The sequence below is a fragment of the Maniola jurtina genome, chromosome 20 (assembly GCF_905333055.1).
Source record: "Maniola jurtina chromosome 20, ilManJurt1.1, whole genome shotgun sequence".
In the NCBI taxonomy this organism is placed as follows: Eukaryota; Metazoa; Arthropoda; class Insecta; order Lepidoptera; family Nymphalidae; genus Maniola; species Maniola jurtina.
Window position 1 is genome coordinate 4,140,370 of NC_060048.1, and position 20,366 is coordinate 4,160,735.

At 35.4% G+C, this 20,366-nt stretch overlaps 2 protein-coding genes across 2 annotated transcripts; one reads left to right on the top strand and one right to left on the bottom strand.

Moving 5' to 3' along the window:
- Positions 1-300: 300 nt before the first annotated feature.
- On the bottom strand, positions 301-13,325 carry LOC123875428 (polyadenylate-binding protein 2-B). Its single transcript, XM_045921242.1, has 7 exons — positions 13,118-13,325; positions 12,886-13,045; positions 12,093-12,234; positions 11,334-11,466; positions 9,801-9,930; positions 9,012-9,142; positions 301-4,249 (listed from the first exon to the last, which is right to left on the bottom strand). Exons 2-7 carry the CDS (start codon positions 12,976-12,978, stop codon positions 4,213-4,215), a joined length of 666 nt encoding a protein of 221 aa, XP_045777198.1. The 5' UTR covers positions 12,979-13,045; positions 13,118-13,325; the 3' UTR covers positions 301-4,212.
- Positions 13,326-13,884: 559 nt separating this feature from the next.
- On the top strand, positions 13,885-19,151 carry LOC123875613 (SAGA-associated factor 29). The gene is made up of 8 exons (XM_045921538.1): positions 13,885-14,096; positions 14,230-14,342; positions 14,658-14,804; positions 15,024-15,149; positions 15,608-15,832; positions 16,321-16,578; positions 17,088-17,165; positions 17,505-19,151. The coding sequence occupies exons 2-8, from the start codon at positions 14,304-14,306 to the stop codon at positions 17,517-17,519; spliced, it is 888 nt and encodes a 295-aa protein (XP_045777494.1). The 5' UTR covers positions 13,885-14,096; positions 14,230-14,303; the 3' UTR covers positions 17,520-19,151.
- Positions 19,152-20,366: the final 1,215 nt, after the last annotated feature.

Below are 20,366 nucleotides of genomic sequence, written 5' to 3' on the forward strand. Positions count from 1 at the left end.
CTAAAAACAATGAATACGACTATGTATAGGACTTTAAATTTATAAAATACATAATTAATTTTATAAAATAAACTAGTTGGACCAATTTTGCTGAAACTTTTTCATCACGGATACGAAATAATAGAGAATCGTGTTTGTCCGCCATAATATTGGGACGTCCTAGTTAGAAATAGGTAATACATATTTTGATTTAATGTTTTTGACATTTTCAATGGATTTTGTAAGACAAAATGGATGTAAGTACTTTATCTAATTAAAAACTGGTCATTTTTAAGCAGAGGTTTTAAATAAAACACAAGATTGATTCTTAAAATTATTCATTCAGCACAATTTTCTGTCCTTTTTTGTTTTATATCCATTCTTTAAAGTTTATATTTTAACCATCTTTTAATTTTTAAGAGTTAATGTTGTACTTAAAAATATAAGAGTTCCATTGTAACATAGAAGATTCGCAATACATCACAATTCATAATACAAACCCAATGGAGTCAGATTTCAAGATTATTTACAAGGTCGTTTCATATACATGATGCTGCACTCCTTCTGCACAGCAGCACTTCTAGCAAGTTGCTGCTATTCAGATGTGCTAACTGCTGTGTATTTAATATCTTATACAGTAACAAATTGCTTCTATTATACGAGAACAATTATTTATTAATAAACAATATTGTAAATAAATAATCAATTAGGTTTCATTGAAATCACTATTACGTCAATATAAGAAATCGTATAATTTGCAAAATTAGACACAATATTAATAAATTCACAATCAATCAACCCTCAGTACAGAAAAGTAGTACTAGTAGATTGGGTTTTAACACTTGAACATAATATTAAAATACGAATCTTTGTTATTCACCAAATAATTAAACATGAAGTAATAGCAAATAAGAACATGGTAAGAGATATACTGTTGCTGCAAGTATTATATAAAATTATATTTGACCGAAAAAGGACGCCAAATATCTGATTTTTAACCAACCTGTTCAATAAAATCCTAAAATCATAAAATTAAACTTTAAAAGATAACTTATGTTTTACAATATAACTTAGACACAGTTTATATTTTGTTAACTTACTAAGCAGGAAGGGAAATAAGCATTGAATGTTGGTTTTGGAAACCTATAATTAAAACAAAGTTTTGATATCAATTAACTTTTTTTGCAAAATTAATTTTTAAAGAGCAAAATATAATAATTATTTGACATTGATATTACTTAATAATAATTAATTAATACTTTAATAATTTACATTCCTTCATATTACAGATCCTTTTAAAATATATTCAGAAGCTAGCTGTCCTAATTCTTTTTTCTACTGTAGGTATAGGTAGGTACTCCATTTTTACTTAGTTTTATACAATAAGTAGTGCTAATTTGTAACGTTTATTCTAAGGACTATCTAAATGCGTTTTATGACTTAAGGATCACACACATTAGTAGATTCCGCACTGCTACGCAAAATCAAAGCATATATGCAGCTTATGCCCTTAGCAGGAGAGTTTGTATTGGCAAGCAACAAGGTGTGCATTAACGTGTTTATTATACATAATACGCATATTTGAATAATGTCACAAGTCACAACTAACAAGGTAATTCATAAGACAGTATTTAAAAACTGACCTCACAAGGAAAATCATTTCACTATGTAAAATTATACACAATCCATGCATTTAACAAAGTTATCATGAATTAATAGTATGAATTACAAAATATTAAGTCAAAGTCACAAAAATGTTCACGATAGTGCGTAGCAGTGCGATCCGCTAAGTGTGCGCTTAGCTTTAAACACCTGAAACATTTATACTTAATTATTACTTTGTAATACAAAATAATTCTTAGCAACAATTACTGTCAACAAATATGACGACCTTAATACTAATCTTATTCAATTGTTTTTAATTACATTAATAAGGTAATAAAAATAGCTACTACATCTTTGCTTCATCATATACTGATGCAATGAAACGATTATTTGTAATAAAATCATGAGAAAAACACGTAGTAATAAATTAATTTTAAACCAATATAATACAAACGTACGTACGAAACGAAGTATTTTTAATTTAGCGCAAACTTGTGCATCAGCACAATTCTTGCATGAATAGTGTTCCGAAATTATTTACCAATCTTTTTACAGCAGGATTTTCTTCATTCGTCGAAAATACCGGTTTCTTTTAAATAGGTATAATAACAAATTTTTGTGATACAATATCCCTGATCTTCCCTGAATGATCTTCCCTGTTTTGATTAATAAATAAAATTATTATTACTTAATCTGAAATGATGAGTGTGAAACTAAAACACCTTGCAAAAATATAAGACTGATACACCGCACCAGTGTGTGTACTGCGTTTTAAACTGTAACGGTGCAGCGTAACAACTGTGAACTGGCAATATGTCCTATTCATGTTTTCAAAAACATTCGAAATTTAATTAGAAAACATAGTTTCGTTTGTGATTGGCTGGTGACTCAAAATGGTTTGCGTCCACTGAGATTTTTGGCTAGATCGTTTGTAAGGGGATTACGTCAGAGAGCGCTATACTAATTGGTCTAGTTTGGAACAAAAATTTGGAAAAAACACTACACCAACACTATGCAACCAATATTTAGCTGAAAGAAACACGTTTTTTTCTTCATCTTGTAAAGCTGTCATTGAGATAGTAACGGTTGCCAGTTTACAGTCGAGAAGTCAGAATCAATTAAGATGGCAAAATTGCGATCGGTGTTTAGTTCCGATGAGACCTGAGAACTCTGGAAAAGTGCAGTCGACGTGCAATCCAAATGCAGCCTTAGTGTTAAGCCCCGAAACAAATGTAACAGAATCCAAGAATAAATTTAAAATATAAAGCTGTGTAAATGTAAAGCCTCATTTATGCCAGAGCAACATAGTGCGACATTGCGGCATGCCGGTAGCAAGAATTGTCTTAGCCTGCAGTACTGTAATCGATGTTGTCTTGGCATAAAATAAACTTCTGCAGCAACAAAATTAATGTTTCAATTTTTTTTTTACGTTTAATTGTACGTCGTATTGTTGCATATTGTTGCTCCAGCGTAACAGCCTTCACGATAGCGCTATATCAGAACGGACAAGGCGTCCGTCCGCGCGTGTATTACCTGGTTGACGAGAATTTCGGCAACTTGTAAAACATTAGGCACCTTTACCAATGTCGCTGAACTGTGGAGGAATTTTCGCTTACGTTTGTGGTGTAGTGCTAATTAAGCTAGTAAAGCTAATTTTCCTTTCTGTTAATTTCAGCCTAAGACTGATTGCCATAGTGCTACGAAATAGTGCATTCTACTCAATAGGTATGAATACACATAAATGCAAGCCTCATCTCCATTTATTTTAAAGTATTGTGTCTCCGAAACCGCATTTTTACAAATACTCTCGAAACAAAAATACTATGGGTTTATTGCTTAACACTATCAGCTTTGTATCTATATCGCTAAAAACTACAATTTGCAGTCAGTGTATTTTTAGCGTTAACTTTTGATGTTCTATTAACAAATGAGGACTTTATTCTTATAAACTAAACCTTAGCAATCTACGTATCAGTAAAACGCGACTTTGATGCACGGCAATAGAGTTGAAATTATCGAGGCATGGCCTCAGCGCGTGTGAGTCTTCATATATGTAATATTCGCGGATGCTAAAAGTATAGCTTTTGGGACCTTATCGGGTCGCAATCTCCTCCTTTTCCCAGATTACAGACACACACACACACGCACGCAAAATCTGTCTCGATAATTCAACCAGTACAATTTTTCGTCAAGAAAGTTAAAACGGCATTTTTTTATGTGAGTGTATTCGTCATCAAAAAAAGTGCAAAAAAGCAATATGCACCCCGTCCCTAGAAAAATCAATGGTCTGCAATCGTATGATCAAAGATCAAATTAAATCTATACAGATCGATAATCACGAACTTACAGAATTTGAAATAAGCAAACAATTAATTTTGACTGCACAGAAACCGCCGATTTTTAACTTTCGCGACGCGTTCTCTAACAGAACATAATAAATTATCCGCTGTATTATAACTACACCATACTTTTGTATTTAGACGCGCGTTGATGTCGGCCAGACGTTCGAGTCCGAAGCGCACAGAGCGAGCGTCGAGGTAACCGAGTCGATCATTCGCACTAACTACACCGCACACTTGCACTCAACAATTCGCGCGTCGCGAGCGGGCGGTCCCGCCTCTACCGCACTCAGTACGGAGAGTAATAACTGCCGCGCCTGTACCCTCTGCGAACAAGGCAAGGCATTAGTCAAAGGAAGTGCTGCAAGCTTCTTTGGCCCGACGCACATTTCGAGAAATTCGTCTTATCGCCTTTATCCAATACATAGACCTGAACCTGGCATTTGTGATTTTTAGTTTTTGTGGTTTAGCGTTAAGGTGCATGAGACGGGTCTGCCCGCTAAATTCAAATTTAATTTGGTTTTTCGCAATTTGTAAATTAATACGACAAAGTAGGCTTATGGCACTTTAATTACGCCAATGGCAGTATCATCCTCACAGGTTTATATAAAAATCTACTTGAAAGTTTTCAGTTTAAGAAATTAGTCAAAATAATGAGTTTGACATGAGTTACTCATAAATTAGTCGATACAATAACTAATTTCTTAAACTGGACCCTTTCAAGTAAAGATTTTTATATAAACCTGTGAGGATGATAACCTACTATGATAGCCTACGTCATCGTATTAGTTTACAAATTGCGAAAAACCAAATTAAATTTGAATTTCGCGGGCCGACCCGTCTCATGCAACTTAAAGAAATATATAAGGTAGTCAAAAACAAACTGTCTTGACCGAGTTCTTCAGCAGTCAAGCATCCTTTACACAGCAATCACTGCGACTGACTCTTAATAGGAATGTTGCCTGTATCGAAAAAAATATTTTTAAAGTGATTATTAAAATAAAGGGTCTTCAAAAACAATAAAATCCACATCCTCTGTTAGTTTTAAGTTTATTTTCATTTTTAATTATTACCCATTAAACTAAAAAAGTATATTAAACGTTTATGACGTTTTAAATCACTACTTCATACAAGCTTGAACAACGCGCGTTTTGATGCTTGATAAAATTCTGATTTGATAAGTTGGCAACAACCCCATTCTTGTAATTTTAGCCAAATAGGAAATGAGTCAATCGGATGTGACGGCAAGTGTGGTGCTAGGTTATTTTAGATCCCAAAGTATTTTCTACACACAAAACTGCATTTAACTAATCTCCGCAGTTACTCATACAAACAAATTAACAGTATAATGTGCAAGTGTAGTTGTAGTAGGTAAATATAGGCAATACGCACAAACAGTCTTATGTAATGGATAAAAGCTTTAAGTGTGTGAAATTCAAGAATTCTAACAACTAAACAATGTATGGCTTCAGAAAATACTACCATGCAATCAAAGCGCGACAGAAGGGGTTGGACTATATTATATAGCATTGAAAAAACATAAATGTGTGAATCACAAACTTTATTTCATACAGTTCCAGTGTTTTGTATATAGATAATATTTATTATATTATGTTTGTTGCTTGACATTCAACATATTGGTATAAAAACAAACGACTAACTACTGGTATAAGAGATGCCACGTTATGGACTGTTTAAAAATTGTGAGAAAACAATATCATTTGTGTACATACGCAAAGTACAAAATATACAAACAGTCATCGGTTTATATTTAAATATTAAATAACATTTTAGACTTCGTTCACACGAGAGCTTATTTAACGCGCCAAAAAATCGTTCGAACTAGGCGATTTAATTCTTTGGGACTTACAACAACAATATTTATGCGTTTACAATCCCCGGCAGACTGCATTACAAAGTTAATTTCGATAAAAAAGCGCCACGTAAAAGCACTGATGTGCGAATGTTTATTCATTTATATAGAGCGCGCAAAACAAGTACTCGGAGTATCTGAGGTCTGAATACGAGGCGTTCGACTGCGCATTGTAGGCTTATGTATTTACTCCTCAGAACAAATACCTGTAGAAGGTGCCCTATTGTGACTCTTACTGTTAAAGCGAGATAGTTAAATGCATTTAAGCTATTATTAGAACGTGACGAATAATTAATTATTTTTTGTCCTTATCAGCGTGGGCATCATTTTTGTTTGGCAAAATGCATTTTGTACGTGAGGTTGTGACAAACGAGTAACAACGTGAAGTTATGTTGACTCAAGTATTCTAAAGAAATAATTGATTTGTTTTGAAAATTGAATACAATTTTGCTTTTTGAAGCTATTGTGCAATTGTGGTATACTAGGCTACAATAGATGAAGCGAACGTAAAATAGAATGACACAACATGATTAACGTGGATGTGTAGGACGAAAGGATAACATTTCACAAGTAAACACCTCTGCTTGAATGAGAGGGACTATAGTAGCGACGCCACTGTGATTTAAGATTGCACTACTTGATTCGCGCGCACAACGCTCCCTTAACGCACGTCATAAAAGCACCCGTGTGAACGTGGGTCTATTAATGACATCTCTTAAGGCACAACAGAGTAACATTCTCGAACTACAACAGATACTACAAAATAATAAACAATATCATTAATTTGAGGTGACCACAACTGAGAAGTGTGCTATGTGCCCGCTCCATACCAACACCATAACTTTGATATACATGTTTAAAAAAATGTCATACATAAAAAAGCTTGTACCAAAACAATGAAATATATCAAAATGCTCAACCATGCAAACATTTCATTTAAAGCTATAATATTATAATATACTGCAAATAGTATGACTGATAAACTGCTTTTTACATCCAGTATTATTAAAAACAAATTGAAAAAAAATATTAAGTATTCCTATATCGTTCTTGATACACAGGCAAACATAGAAAATGAAAGAGGGGGAAGTTTTTAAGGGTTTAGGAATATTACTATATAAATATGATAATTAATTTATTGCGTTGGTGAGCCCAGTACATCTATCAAGGATTGTATATTGAAAAGATCAAATACTCAAGTCAAATTCCGGCTTGGGATCTCCCAACGCCGCGTATGAAGTGTAACCTGAAGAGGATACTGGGCCTTAGAGGAAATAAAGTCTTATAAAAGATTCTAGGTCAACAGGAAGTACCCTATAGGTCTCTTGACAGACAGACAGACAGACAGACAACGAAGTGATCCTATAAGGGTTCTGTTTTTCATTTTGAGGTACGGAACCCTAAAAAGGGGCATTGAGATCACTGAGCAATAGTTTCTGGTACTTCCGCGTCTTACGTGTTTGACTCGAGTTTTGCACATTATTATTGCGGATTTGAACAATACTAAATCACTTAAACGAGTTTGTTGTGGGCTCTTCTCAGACTTGGGCGCGTTTGGAACCCTCGTAGCTTTAGTTTTAAGTAACGTAATTAATTATCACCACTATATTGTACAAGTTTAACAATTTCGACCATCAAAAGGAGTACAATTGTACCTACTTTGAATAAATGATTTTGACTTTGACTTTGAAACAAGATAAGGCAATTGGTTATTAATATTGGATTGTGTTTAGATAGTATTATAACAACGCTAAGTTTTTGCTAGTGTTCTGGTTATACCCTGTATACAAAAATTACTGTTGAAGTAATACTATTCACAATATAATATGTATATAACTTGTTTCAAATCAAACTGGGCATCTATAGCACTGATATGGAGCGGTGGGTAGTAAAGTTTGCTTCAGCGTAGCTAGCGATTTACTGAGGTAGATCAATAGATTAGATCATTGATTAAAAAATAGAGAAATTATACAGAGTTTATTTTAAAATACTAATAACTACTTACAGGTAACTTTTTACTTACAAAACTTCAATTTACCAAAAAAAAAAATCTTTGAAGTTATGTTGCACTGTCTAACACATAGCTCATCTTTTGTAACAAACATTATTTCTGTATTTAAAAAAGCATCAAGTTGAGAACCAATCGTCCTTTTTTGGAAGTTGGTTAAAACATGTTTTTTTTTTTTTTTTGCAATAAGTATTATTAAATTATTATTAGCACAAGGGTTCTTTAGTACAAAGTAAAGACCTGTTAAAAATTATTCGTGTATTTAAATTAACCCCTGTATATTAAATGCATCTTTTAGTAATCAATAGTAATTCAAATTTATAGTAGAATCAAAAGTATTTGGGATTTCGCAGTTGCAGTCATATTCTACCTCGGGGCTCTAGCTACGCCAGCCGGTATCAAGTGGATGGTAGGGATGATCAATATTTATAAAAAAGTGCGCATAAAACTATCGATGTTTTAGCGTCGATACCGGACCTTATGAAATATCGATACAGCGATAGTGAGAGCACATTCAAATATACCAGTTTATTGAAAATAATTTTTAAAATTTATTCTAATCGAAAGAAAAATATCAAATTGGAATAAGGAATAAAAATTATATACTATGAATATGTAGTAGAGTGTAGACAACCATGTAATATATAAAATATTTATCACACAAGTTTCAATAGAAAACATCCTGAAAGTATCGATATTTGACGATACTTTCAAATATCAATGTCGCTTCTTGGCGATTGTATCGATTTTGAAATCGGCGATTGGTTACCTAAATCGAAATCATTTATTAGTTACCGTCATAGACTTATCAACATCGATGTTTTACCGTTATTAGTGCTCATTCAGTTGAACACTAATCTCTAAACGAAACTTGACAGGTTATTATGATGGCTGCGTTAGTACAACGATTTGCAGTGTGTTTGTTAACATAGTGTGCTGCGTTGATTGGTCAATCAACCCAGTGCACTATATTTCAATAGTGTTTGATTCTGCGCACATTAACATATGCACTGCAAATCGTCATTATATTGCCGTGGGTTGGAACGTTTTCCAGAAAATGCATCCAATTTAAGTTTAGAGATTTCGTATAACTGAATCAGCGCCGTTGATTATGTATAGCGGTGTGGTTGGTGGTGGTGGTTGGTGGTGGGGTTTAGGGGGGTCGAAGTAAGGGGTGTGGGGTCGGAGTGGTCAGTAGGGGTTGTACCTGCCGCGGCGCATGGGCCGGTAGCCCGCGAAGTAGGGCGAGTAGCGCATGGGGCGGCCGCGGCCCCGCGAGCCTCGCGGCGGGCGATTCGTCGATGACAGCCCTGGTTTGTTGGTGCGCTTCGGCATCACCTGCAATGACCAATACTGAGATTCTAATCTAACATTTGAACCCATGAGCTCGATTACAGTAAAATGAGAGCTACAATCACCTCTGATTGGCCGACACTGTATCGCTATTTGCTAAAATACGTTGTTGCACCAAGAAAACCATAAATTCAACCAACTAATAAATTCACACTTGCGATTGTAAAAATGATTGACACAGGTTTTCCGGAATTGACCTACAGAATAGAAGGCGCAACACAACTACAACATTAGTTGGAAATCTGTTCGAAACCACTCATGATCGTGATCCACTCATGGTGCAATCATTCTGTGATGAAACTATCTCAGAAATCAGTATAAGTTTGTTGTCCATTCATTTTGCAAAAACACGTCAAACATGAATATAATTTCACGTTATTACCGCCAAGACAGTTTCACTAATTAGGGATGTGTTTTAAAAGGGTATCAAACTAGTTACAACATGTGTGGTTTCATATAAAACAACACTTGAAACTGAAAAGTAACTTGAGTTGCAGTTTAATCAAATATCAGTCGCGCATCACGGTTGCAAATTGCAATAGAATGGCAAGGGGAAAGATTGTCCTACATATTATGTGTTAAATAACAAAGATGTTAAAATTACATAGTTTTAATAACAAAATATTTTTATAATAAGTCTTACCTTAATTTGCCGCCCCCTAAACAATGACTCATCCATAGCCATTGCAGTTTGTACACTATCTTTGTCGCCAAACTCTATGTAAGCAAACCCTTTTGGATGTCCATCAAACTTATTGCATAAAATTGTAACCCTGTAAACATTACAATTATATTACACAAATACTTTTTGATTTTGAATTTTAAATATGCACATGTTTGATAGGCTTGATGTAAAGGATAATCTTCTAAAACAGTTATATGCACATAAGAACGACTACCTACTTCATGGAAAATGTAGAAAACCACATTGATAACTTCCAAACATATATCAACATAGCTACTTATGTAATAAATAAGATAGCAAAACAAACAAAAATCTAAACCTTTATGATTATCCCATCTAAAATGCAAATTGTTGTTTCCTGTACAAGTCAAGTACATTTTTAATTATTTTATATATTCATTCAGCAATTAGTTATTTTCAAATAGCACTGATCAATGCATTGTAGCAGTGTCAGCTACGTCATACAGAACTTATTAGTGCACATATTACCAACAGTAACCTAATAAGCAAGATCTTTTATCACTCTCTTAATGTACCAAACTATCTATGAACTATTAACTCAAGTGAACAAATACTATTATTAACTCTAATTCAAATTCATTCAAATTCAAATTCAAATGTTTTATTCAAAGTAGATACAAATGTACACTTTTTGAACATCATAAATGAAATAAAATAATTCAATCAGAAAACATAAAATAAAAATTAATTGTACAATTTTAAGCTAGGTAAATAAAGTAAAAATAATAATTTTAAACAATAATTCATGAATTTCAGTACGAATACAATGTCAATAGCAATAAAATTAAATTTCTCTGGGTGAACTTGTAACTATTTATATTAATTTATTTAATTATAATAAAAAAAGAGTGCAAATCTGAGTTTTTGTGTGTATGTAGGAAAATATATCTGGACCCACTGCACCTATTTGAAATTTATTTTCACCATTTGAAAGTTACATTGATAAAAAAGCATGGATTTGACTTGCTCCATCAATGCGCGGGGCTGCAATTGCTTGTATAGCATATTATTGTAAATTGAACAGTTGAAAAGAGCAACCGCCGAGTTTCTTGCTGGTTCTTCTAGGTAGGACCACATTCTGAACCTTATCAACATTAGCTTTCAACTTTATCATTATTTCAATCTTATCAACTCAACATCTAAATGAACACCCGCTGAGACCCATATGATTTATGCAATGTGCTGGTGGTGTGCAAATAATTAAGAATGAATTTGCGTTTTTAATTCAATTTTTAATAAATTTAATAAATTTCTTAATATGACTGATTGAACAAAGTAAGGATGAGTCAGTTAGTATCACTATCTGTATTATAAATGCGAAAGTGTGTTTGTTTGTTAGTTTATTTGTTTTGTTCTTTATTAACATCACAAACGGGCAACAGGACACATGTTTCTTTGCAAAAAAAAATTTTAATTCATGCGAACAATGTTGCCTGCATCATCAAGTTAATAATAATATTGTAATCATACCTATTAATGGAGCCACAGCCATGAAAGTGTTGCTCCAGCTCTTCAGCAGTGGCTCCGTAGTCCACGTTGCCCACGTACACTGATCTGTTGTCTGCCTCTATTTTCTCCTCTATTGACATGTTCAGCGGACTCGCTGTGTAAAAGCACATAAACCTGGTTTAATAAATGCACCAGTTAAGCTATTAATAAACTAGGCATATCTCTATAATTAACTTGAACACTTGCTTTATTATCTATATATTTTATATCTATATCTTTATAATAATTACTTTTTTGACATGGATACTTTTTATAGGAATATATATACTAATTTTAAACTTAGGTGGATTTTTTCAATTGCCAAATTATGTTTTATCTGATGAATAATTTTGACATTTTGTATTGAATATCTGTCCAAAATTACATTTACTTGTCTGTTAAAGTTTACTTCATAGAAAAAGCAGCCCTTTAATAAAACAGCAACACAGAGAAATTGGCAAGGAATGCAATGCAATGTGGCAAATATCACAGCCAATATTAATGATATACCAACTAAATAAAAACTGGTGGCAATCACAAGGGTTCTGAGATAGTCGGAAGATACAGGGAATCAATGATCTATAGTCTCAAAGAAGAAAGAAGAACAATAATAATATACCAATACTAATAATATGAACACCTAATGATTCCTGATCTTATTAAAATGGACAGTCATAAAAGCCTTGAAAGAAGGTCTATTTGATATAAATTGTATTGTGTATAATGTATATTATGACTTACTAAGTCCGGGCGGACTGCCCATGCTCATCTGTTTGTCAACCTCTGTGTGCATCTGTTTTAGTTTCTCTGCCTCCTCCTCCATCTCCCTCACTCTGGCCTTGATGGCGGCTAGGTCCGGAACTTCTGTGCCTGACGCTTCATCCTGAAATAATTCTGATCTCTTAATCTTTTTAAAACGCTGTGATCCTCCACTTAGTTCATGTGATATTTTAATGAAACTGTGTATCAATTTAGACCAAACCAATTTTGAACAAAGTTAAAGTCTCATCTACTGGTCTTGAGACTTTAAACATGTTTATTAACTGTCCATCCATAACATCCTAATGTTAATACTCATTGGGTTTTCTTATCAATGGTTAAATAACTGATAAGCAGAGCTTTTGACTAAGATCACATTGTATTATCAAATAGTTCACAAATACTATATAATACATTATAGCCTAATTTGTCAAATGATACTAAAGATTTTTTGTAGTAGTGAAGAGTATAATTTGTATGATGTAACATTAATTTTTCATAAACAATAATATAATAAATAATAATAATATTATTGTTTCTGAAAATAATTGAAACTATTAAGCTTTAACGAGAATTCACTTTAAACAATTCCTTCAGACAATTTTGCAGCGTAAGCACTATAATATAAATATCTACAAGTTACAAAATTTCCAGTGTAGAAAACAAAAATTGTAAGGCACCAAAACAGAAGTCTAGGAACTTATTCATATTGCCTAAATGTAAATACAAGTTTATCGGTTGAATTGATTTGATAAAAAGGCATGAGAACACTTACGCCCAGGCTGTTGTCGGTCATATTTACTGAACCGTTGGCTCCGTCCGAATGATTGTTGTCAATCGAGTCTAAATAATCGTCATTATCGGCCATATCAACTCACTCCCGCCGTTATAGAGTAATATTCAAATCTTCACACCAAACACAACACATCAACCACCTGTGAATAACATACTTTTAGCGAAATTCATTAAAATTATCTAATGTCTTCAGAGGAAGCTTTCTGACGTACCGGTAACCAATATACGGAAGTTTTGAGTGACCTAATTTAAAAATATTATAAGCATTATCTACTTAAAAGTATTTCACTTCACACTTAATGTTTATTTCACACGAATATTTCAATATAATCGTAATATTTACAGATTTATTTTTTTGCAAAATTTCAAAAATATTTTTTTCGCTAAACAATTATTTGACAACTAATGACACAATACAATCATGACAAATGACATTTGAAAATGGCGCGATCTTTGTCTATGGATTATTAAGGCTTGGGACAGACAGCAAGCAAGCAGCTGTGTCAAAGGTCAAGGGTTCGATCCCAGACAGCACCACTAACTTTGCGTTTTAAGTTATCAAAATATATCACTTGCTTTATAATGGTGAAGGCAAAACATCGTAAGGAAATCTGCACGCCTGAGAATTCTCCATAATGTTCACGTTGGTTTTTATTCTCAAAGGTCGTGTGAAGTCTGCCCTTTTCACTCTGAGAGGAGACCCGTGAGCCAGCGATGGGTTGATCACACACAGCAAGGATTCGGACTATTCACTAAAAATTCAGAAGGGAAAGATCAAATAGGGCTACAATGAACCATCCATATTGACAATGCAATGTTCACAATCCCTGTGTTACCCTGTGTGTTTGCTTATGGTTTGTTTGCTGTTTTTATGCTCTGTGCTAAAGAGCTCTGTTCGAACTCTGTGGCCTGTGTCCTGAGTGCTGATGTTTTTCTGAGGTGCTTGTCAATTGTCTGTGGTCAATTATTTTCAAAAAATTCCATGAAGACATCAAAACGAAAAATAAAATAAAATTATAATAAAAGCAACAAAAGAGAGTGTCAACTATAAATAAATTCTTCGCTGAATTAATTAAACATATTTATATTTATTTGATAAAATTGGTCCTAGAAGGTAGTACTTATAATAATAAGAATAAATTGTTCTTACTTATGCTGCACAACATTGTTTGGCTCAAAACAATTTTACTTGTAAGCCCATTATTTTTTTATTCACTATTAATATATTATGTATAAGTTTCTTGGTATATATTTACTAGTATGATTCTAGTGATAAATTAATACTTGTATATATTTTGTTACAAAAACTTTGTTGTGTCTAAAGGTGTTTCTGTGTGTGAGCTGGTTTCACGTAATTTATTTGAGTTGGAGGCTGTCTGAAGGGCTAGACGTCTAGAGATGCCGCTAACAGCGGACGTTGCGGCACAGCAAGTGCAGGTAAAGTACAACAGAACCTATTTACATAGGGTTACATTTATTTGGGTTTACATAGAAACATATTACATTGATAAGTCTATTTTTTGTTGTTTTAGGTCTAAAACTAAGTGAAATCATCAATTTCTCTGTCTATTATCTATGTGTGACAACAATAAATCTAAATATTGTTGTATAGGGAAATTATATTTGAAGTTATAACCCTTAAAACATCACATTAGAAGTAGGAGTTGCCCTGAAAATTTGTTTTGTAAATAAACTATTATTAAAATTAAAAATTAAAAAAAAAAAGATTTTGATACATGAAAATTGTTGCAGGAGCGCTTAAGGTCATTGCACAGGTTGATATATGACATAGAAACAGAGAGGACTCGCAATGAGCAATGCATTGACTCCATATTGAGAGCTGAGAAGTCCACCGAATCTTCATCGTCTGCGGATGATTCATCCAGCTCTTCTCAACAGGTGAACTTCTCACATTTCATGGTGTATCATCTCTATGGCCCTTTGATTTCCAATGCGAAAACTAGAGCAGTGGGAAAGTACTTAGGTTTTTTTTCCTTTTTTTCTCTGGAGATACAGAACCCTAAAATTAAAAAAAAAACTATAAGTACAATATAGTAAAGGTCTTCAAATAAAAAGTCACTGTGTTTTATATAGTAATCAAATATTTCATGTTTTTAGCAAATGCAGTTGAAAGGTTTATATAAAGCAGGGCTTACTGCTGCTGAGCAGGAAGAGAGGGTGCTCCGTGCAGCGCTGTCGAGAATTTATGAAATACGATCCATAAAGAATGAGAGAAGGATCCAGGTTTGTTTTATATTATTCTTTAGAAATATGTCAATTAACATACATATTAGTTATTTCAATAAAACAAGTTTTCTGTTCTTGTTTGAAAGTCTAAAAATTCTAGGCACCATCTTAGTACTTTACCTGAAGGATAGATTTTTTGGAGTTTCCAGTTTCCACATACCTTAACAAGCATGTTTGCCCAGTCACCTGTTCTGTCAAAAATATCTATATACAAGTAATAATAAATCACAAATAATTACTTATACCTAGCCTAGATGATACACTCGATTGACTTAGTCTACATGATTAGGTTTTTAAAATTCTGTAAATTCTGAATTCTAGTCTTTCAGGAAAAAAAAAACAAAGCTTATGCATGCCCTGGGATGTAAAATATCTCAGTTCCAAATTTTATCAAAAGACACAATTTCGCATTCATAAATCGTAGTATGAATTTTCAATAATTTTTCGTTATTCAGGCTCGACATGCAGGCAACAAAGAGACGATAGGCTGTGGAGCCCTAATGAAGATGTTGCTCAGTGCGGCCCAGACCCTACCCCTGCACGTGGGGCGCGTGGGCGAGCGCGCGCCCCCTCTGTGCGGAGCCATACCAGCCGACCCAGGACATATAGCGCGGCCCGGGGACGCTGTGGCAGCCCTGGTCAGGGTCTCCGAGAAAGAGGAGAACTGGATATTGGCAGAGGTAAAGAATTCCAGTCTTCAATCGTTCTAGGTAGCTTTGCCTGAGTTTCCATACGTTTTAATTGTTGAAGATCGTTATCTTTGCCACAAATCACCTTCTCTTACATAATGGACTGGACGAATGGGATGGAGACCACGTTGGTTAGCGTAATGTAGGACAACCAGACTGCTGGACCCATGATCTGAAGGCGACGGAAGTTGGTGGATGAGCAAGGCAACAGACTTGGAGGCACTCTCATGAAAAGGCCATGTCCAGTAGTGGATGCATGCAGCCTGATGGATTAAACTTACCTTCTCTCACGAGGAATCGCCATTTTAATCTGTTAGTGGCATTTGGAAAGCAACATGGCTAAGTGCAAGTGCTGGTTTGGGATTACACCCTCTTGGTTATCCTTTAATTTTGTTTGATATCTACAACTTTTCGAATTTGCCCCATTCAACGTCCATTAAAAAGGAGCCCCGCTTCAATAAATCGTGGATTTTTTACAGGTGGTCAGCTGGCTGCCAGCTCAAGGCAAATACGAAGTGGACGACATAGACGAGGAGCAGAAGAACAGGCACGTGCTGAGCAAGCGCCGCGTCGTGGCGCTGCCGCTGATGCGTGCCGAGCCGCGCACGGACGAGCACGCGCTGTTCCCCAAGGGCGCCGTGGTGATGGCGCTGTACCCGCAGACCACGTGCTTCTACCGCGCCGTCGTCAACCGCCTGCCCGCCTCCGCGGCCGACCCCTATGAAGTGCTGTTTGAGGTACTACTATGCTGGGCTCACTTGGTCACGTGAACCGAGAGGCAGCGCCTCGCAATCGCTACGTTGCTATGGATGCGTTTGATATCCACCAATCATATTCATTGGTGCACATAGCTTAGCACTGGTGGAAACAGATTCAATTAAGATGGAATATATGGAAGGATGCGTGCTATGGATGCCTGCTATGGGCCGTCGCGAGTGGTGTAACTATGTGCAGAGCAGAGTAACTACATAGCTTAGTATTGGTGGAAACGGTCACATATTTTTGTAAGGTAGATTTCACATCTTCGCAGCATAGCTGCATAGAACATCTCTGGTGGAAAGGCACCCTTAGAGAGAGAGAGAGATACATGCGAGAGAAAGAGACAATGATGAGCAAATGAAGGGCGTTTGTCGAACTTGTGATGCAGTGCTGTGCGAGCTGAACTGCACTTTATTACGTCGTAACAAGGGTGTTTGTAACGTAACGTTTTGGCGTATATTTAGTAACCATAGTTTTTTATCGTCAGGACTCGTCGTACGCGGACGGGTACTCGCCGGCCGAGCGCGTCGCGCAGCGGTACGTCATTGCTATAAAGGAGGGCAAGGTGAGCGCAGGCTTTATTCAGGCATACACAAAATGATATAGAATAGGGATGATGATTACTAGTCAAATCAGCGGCTTTTTATCAAACTCAAAACGCTTGCTTTGTAAGGGATGTGATAGATGTGACATTCATGATGTGTCATAACATTTGACGTAATTTGACGAACTTTTTTAGTTAAATTGATAATTTAAAGTGGTAAGCAAACTTAAAACAAGCATAGAATGTGGATTTACGAATTTTGGAAGACACTTTAATAATTACTAAGAAATATTTTATTTTGCTCTATATAATAATGAATTCTTTGGTTTTGTGGGCATTCAACCAATCGCGTGATTGCAGGGGCGCGGCACCTGACACTCGCGCTCGGCCCCGCCCTCCGCGCGCTCGTCGCCGCTGTCCACGGACTCGCTGCTGGACCTCTAACTGCAACGCGGGCATACAATGCGTTCTAACTAACAATAGGAATGTTTTCCCCAGTATTGTAACGTCTTTGGCTGAGATCTACAAAGCGTACTTTCACTACTTGATGAATAATAGATTTAAGTCTCTCTCGTTTTAACTGTGTCGTAAATCTGAGCTAAGTCTAAGGGTGAGATCTATAGAGCGTGCTCTGCCTTTGCTTAGACTTAAGACAGAGTTAAAACGAGACAGAGCTATATCTCTCACATAAATCTGTCTCGTTTTAACTCAATCTTAAGTCAGAGCAAAGTCAAAGTGCGCTTTATAGATTTCAGCCTAAGAGCCATTACGCACGGTCTACTAGTCGTCCGTCAACTCGGTCGACGGCGATCTTAGTTCTGTCGTAGACGAATCTGTAATTTATATGGAAGTCGCCGTGTGTATGTGCACGAAGTTGCGGTATAGACAAGGCGACTTCTATATACATTACAGATCCTAACGGTCACCGTCGACCGAGTTGCCGGACGACTAGGCGACCGTGCGTAATGGCTCTAAGTGCGCTTTATAGATTGGAGCCTCAGTTGGAAATATAGTGAGTACCTACGCGTAAAACAAGTACGTATTATACGAGGCGTATGACTGAGCAATATTATACAAGAAAAGGTACTACGATTGCGGTAGAATGACAGCTACAATGTCACGATCGCAATCACCTTTGATTGGTTGACGCTCGCTCACTATTGGCTACAATGCATTGCTGCATACCATAAAAGCTAATAACATCAATTGCGATTGTAATAATGATTGATGCAGGTTTTACGGAATCGAGCTACATATCTAAGCCGGGCTTGTGTATTTAATCCAATATTGAAACTTCGGATTGGATTAGGTTCTTGATTTGCGCGAACTAAATAATGTAACAAAAATTTAAAAAATACTGTCTGGTTAATATCGTAGATGCGTACTGATCATAAATAATTTTTTTTAGCTACTTATAAAGGCTATTATTTTTAAGTACCTACTTAAAGTATAAGAATTGTAAATAAGTAAGGTTTACTTTTTATGTTGTCGCAAAATAAGAATAGTTAACTTCGAAGATTAGGGTGCCTGTCCACTAAAGCGGTGAGGCGTCAATAGATCAGAGTTATGAAGTCTTAGAATAAGAACTAAAGCATAGAAATCTGGCTGTAAGAAACGGAGATCAAGCGATTGTGCTCACCTAACGTAAATTACTTCTGTGTACGAGTGAATGAAACATCGCGTCACTCTTGCTTTTATTATATCTCGTCTCTAGTAGTATCATTAGATTGAACTAAACTTTAATATGGTTTACCAGATGTCATCCGTCAATAATCTAATCATGTCTCCTCTACGCTTCCGTGGATAAGCACCTATAAGAAAAATTGAAAATATCTTGACAGATTTAAGACTTAATCAGTGGAACAGAATTCATTGTTTATGGGGATAGCAGATGGGCAGTTTGTTAATTAATATAAGTAATAATTATTATCATTATACATGTTATAATAGGAATTCTGGATTTCTGTAAAATACCTTGTACCTCGTAAATAAAGTATTTAAAATAGATCGATTTTTTTAATATTTTCTTTTACCGGCTTCCCACGGTGAGTGATATTGCGGATGGACGCGAACCAGCCCCCACCAAAGCACCATGGGAAGAGTAATCGTCCTTGGTAGTGCAGACAGGTTCGTTGCGGTGCGTTTGATCCGCAAATGACAATATAGTTTCGAACCTCAAGACCGTCGTCGGCCGTGCGTGCAGAATCACGCACCGTGGGAAGCCAGTATTATACATATTTATACAGTAACAGGTAAAGCATACCTACATACCAAATGGCTGATATAGATAGTCTTATCTATGATACCTGTCTATGGTAATCAAAAAATCACATCAAAATTGGTTCTGTACTTTTTGAGGATAGTAAGAGTTATTCCGTTTTCGTTTTGTTAAGCTCTGGTTTCCTCCAAAAGCGGTGCCATCATGTAGCGGCCGTAATACAGCGGTGAATGACGTCACTAGAACGTTGTCTATGTAAACAATATGGCGCGGTTTCCTAGATAACGGTAATTGACACCGTAACGTCAAAAAGCGGTACCGCCATTTGCATGACGGCCGTCTTGTCGGTGTCGAAGTGTCTGTCAACGTTTTTTTCATAGCGGTGAAGGTATTTTCAAGCGTAATATTAATTTGCGTGCCATTTTAAAATATTTATTGTTCAAAATGAGTTTCATCAACTGGACCAGCGAGATGATGAAATTTTAACTGATTTTGTGCGTGTTCATGATGTGCTGTATAATGTAAAACATAAAGACTAGACTATTTTCGTCTTCTGATGATTGTTCATCTTCCAAATATACGAGTAACGCTTAATCAAGTTCGTCCATTTTCAACCATTAACACGTACTTTGTGGTCTGTTCACCGTAATAAAACGGTCAATGCAGTCTCGAACACTCCACATGTTTACGGCCGTCTTTTTGCGATCATCATATTGCGTTCGTTTAAAAACGGCACCGCTTTTGGAGGAAACCATAGCTTTACTGGTGAAATTAAAAATGAAACAAAGCATATTTTTAATATTTTTTATTACATACTAGGAAGTAAAATCTACATAGAATACATGATAAATGGTCCGAAATATACAGTCATTTAATTTCAATTGTGGGTTTAAACGCATTTGATTTAACTCTTATGATTTTCTCTTACAAACTAGGAATAAAATAATATTAATGGAAGCAAAATAAAATAAGATTTAAGACTGAATTGTGCAGTCGGGCAAAAT

What these genes read in the sequence shown, in the direction of transcription:
- LOC123875428 (XM_045921242.1), bottom strand. Translation starts at nt 12,978, where the DNA reads ATGGCCGATAATGACGATTATTTAGACTCGATTGACAACAATCATTCG. An exon ending in TGACCGACAACAGCCTGGGC is followed by an intron (nt 12,235 to 12,885) that starts GTAAGTGTTCTC and finishes GAATTATTTCAG; the next exon opens with GATGAAGCGTCAGGCACAGA. An exon ending in TTAGGGGGCGGCAAATTAAG is followed by an intron (nt 9,143 to 9,800) that starts GTAAGACTTATT and finishes TGGTCATTGCAG; the next exon opens with GTGATGCCGAAGCGCACCAA.
- LOC123875613 (XM_045921538.1), top strand. Translation starts at nt 14,304, where the DNA reads ATGCCGCTAACAGCGGACGTTGCGGCACAGCAAGTGCAG. An exon ending in CATCCAGCTCTTCTCAACAG is followed by an intron (nt 14,805 to 15,023) that starts GTGAACTTCTCA and finishes TCATGTTTTTAG; the next exon opens with CAAATGCAGTTGAAAGGTTT. An exon ending in CCTATGAAGTGCTGTTTGAG is followed by an intron (nt 16,579 to 17,087) that starts GTACTACTATGC and finishes TTTTATCGTCAG; the next exon opens with GACTCGTCGTACGCGGACGG.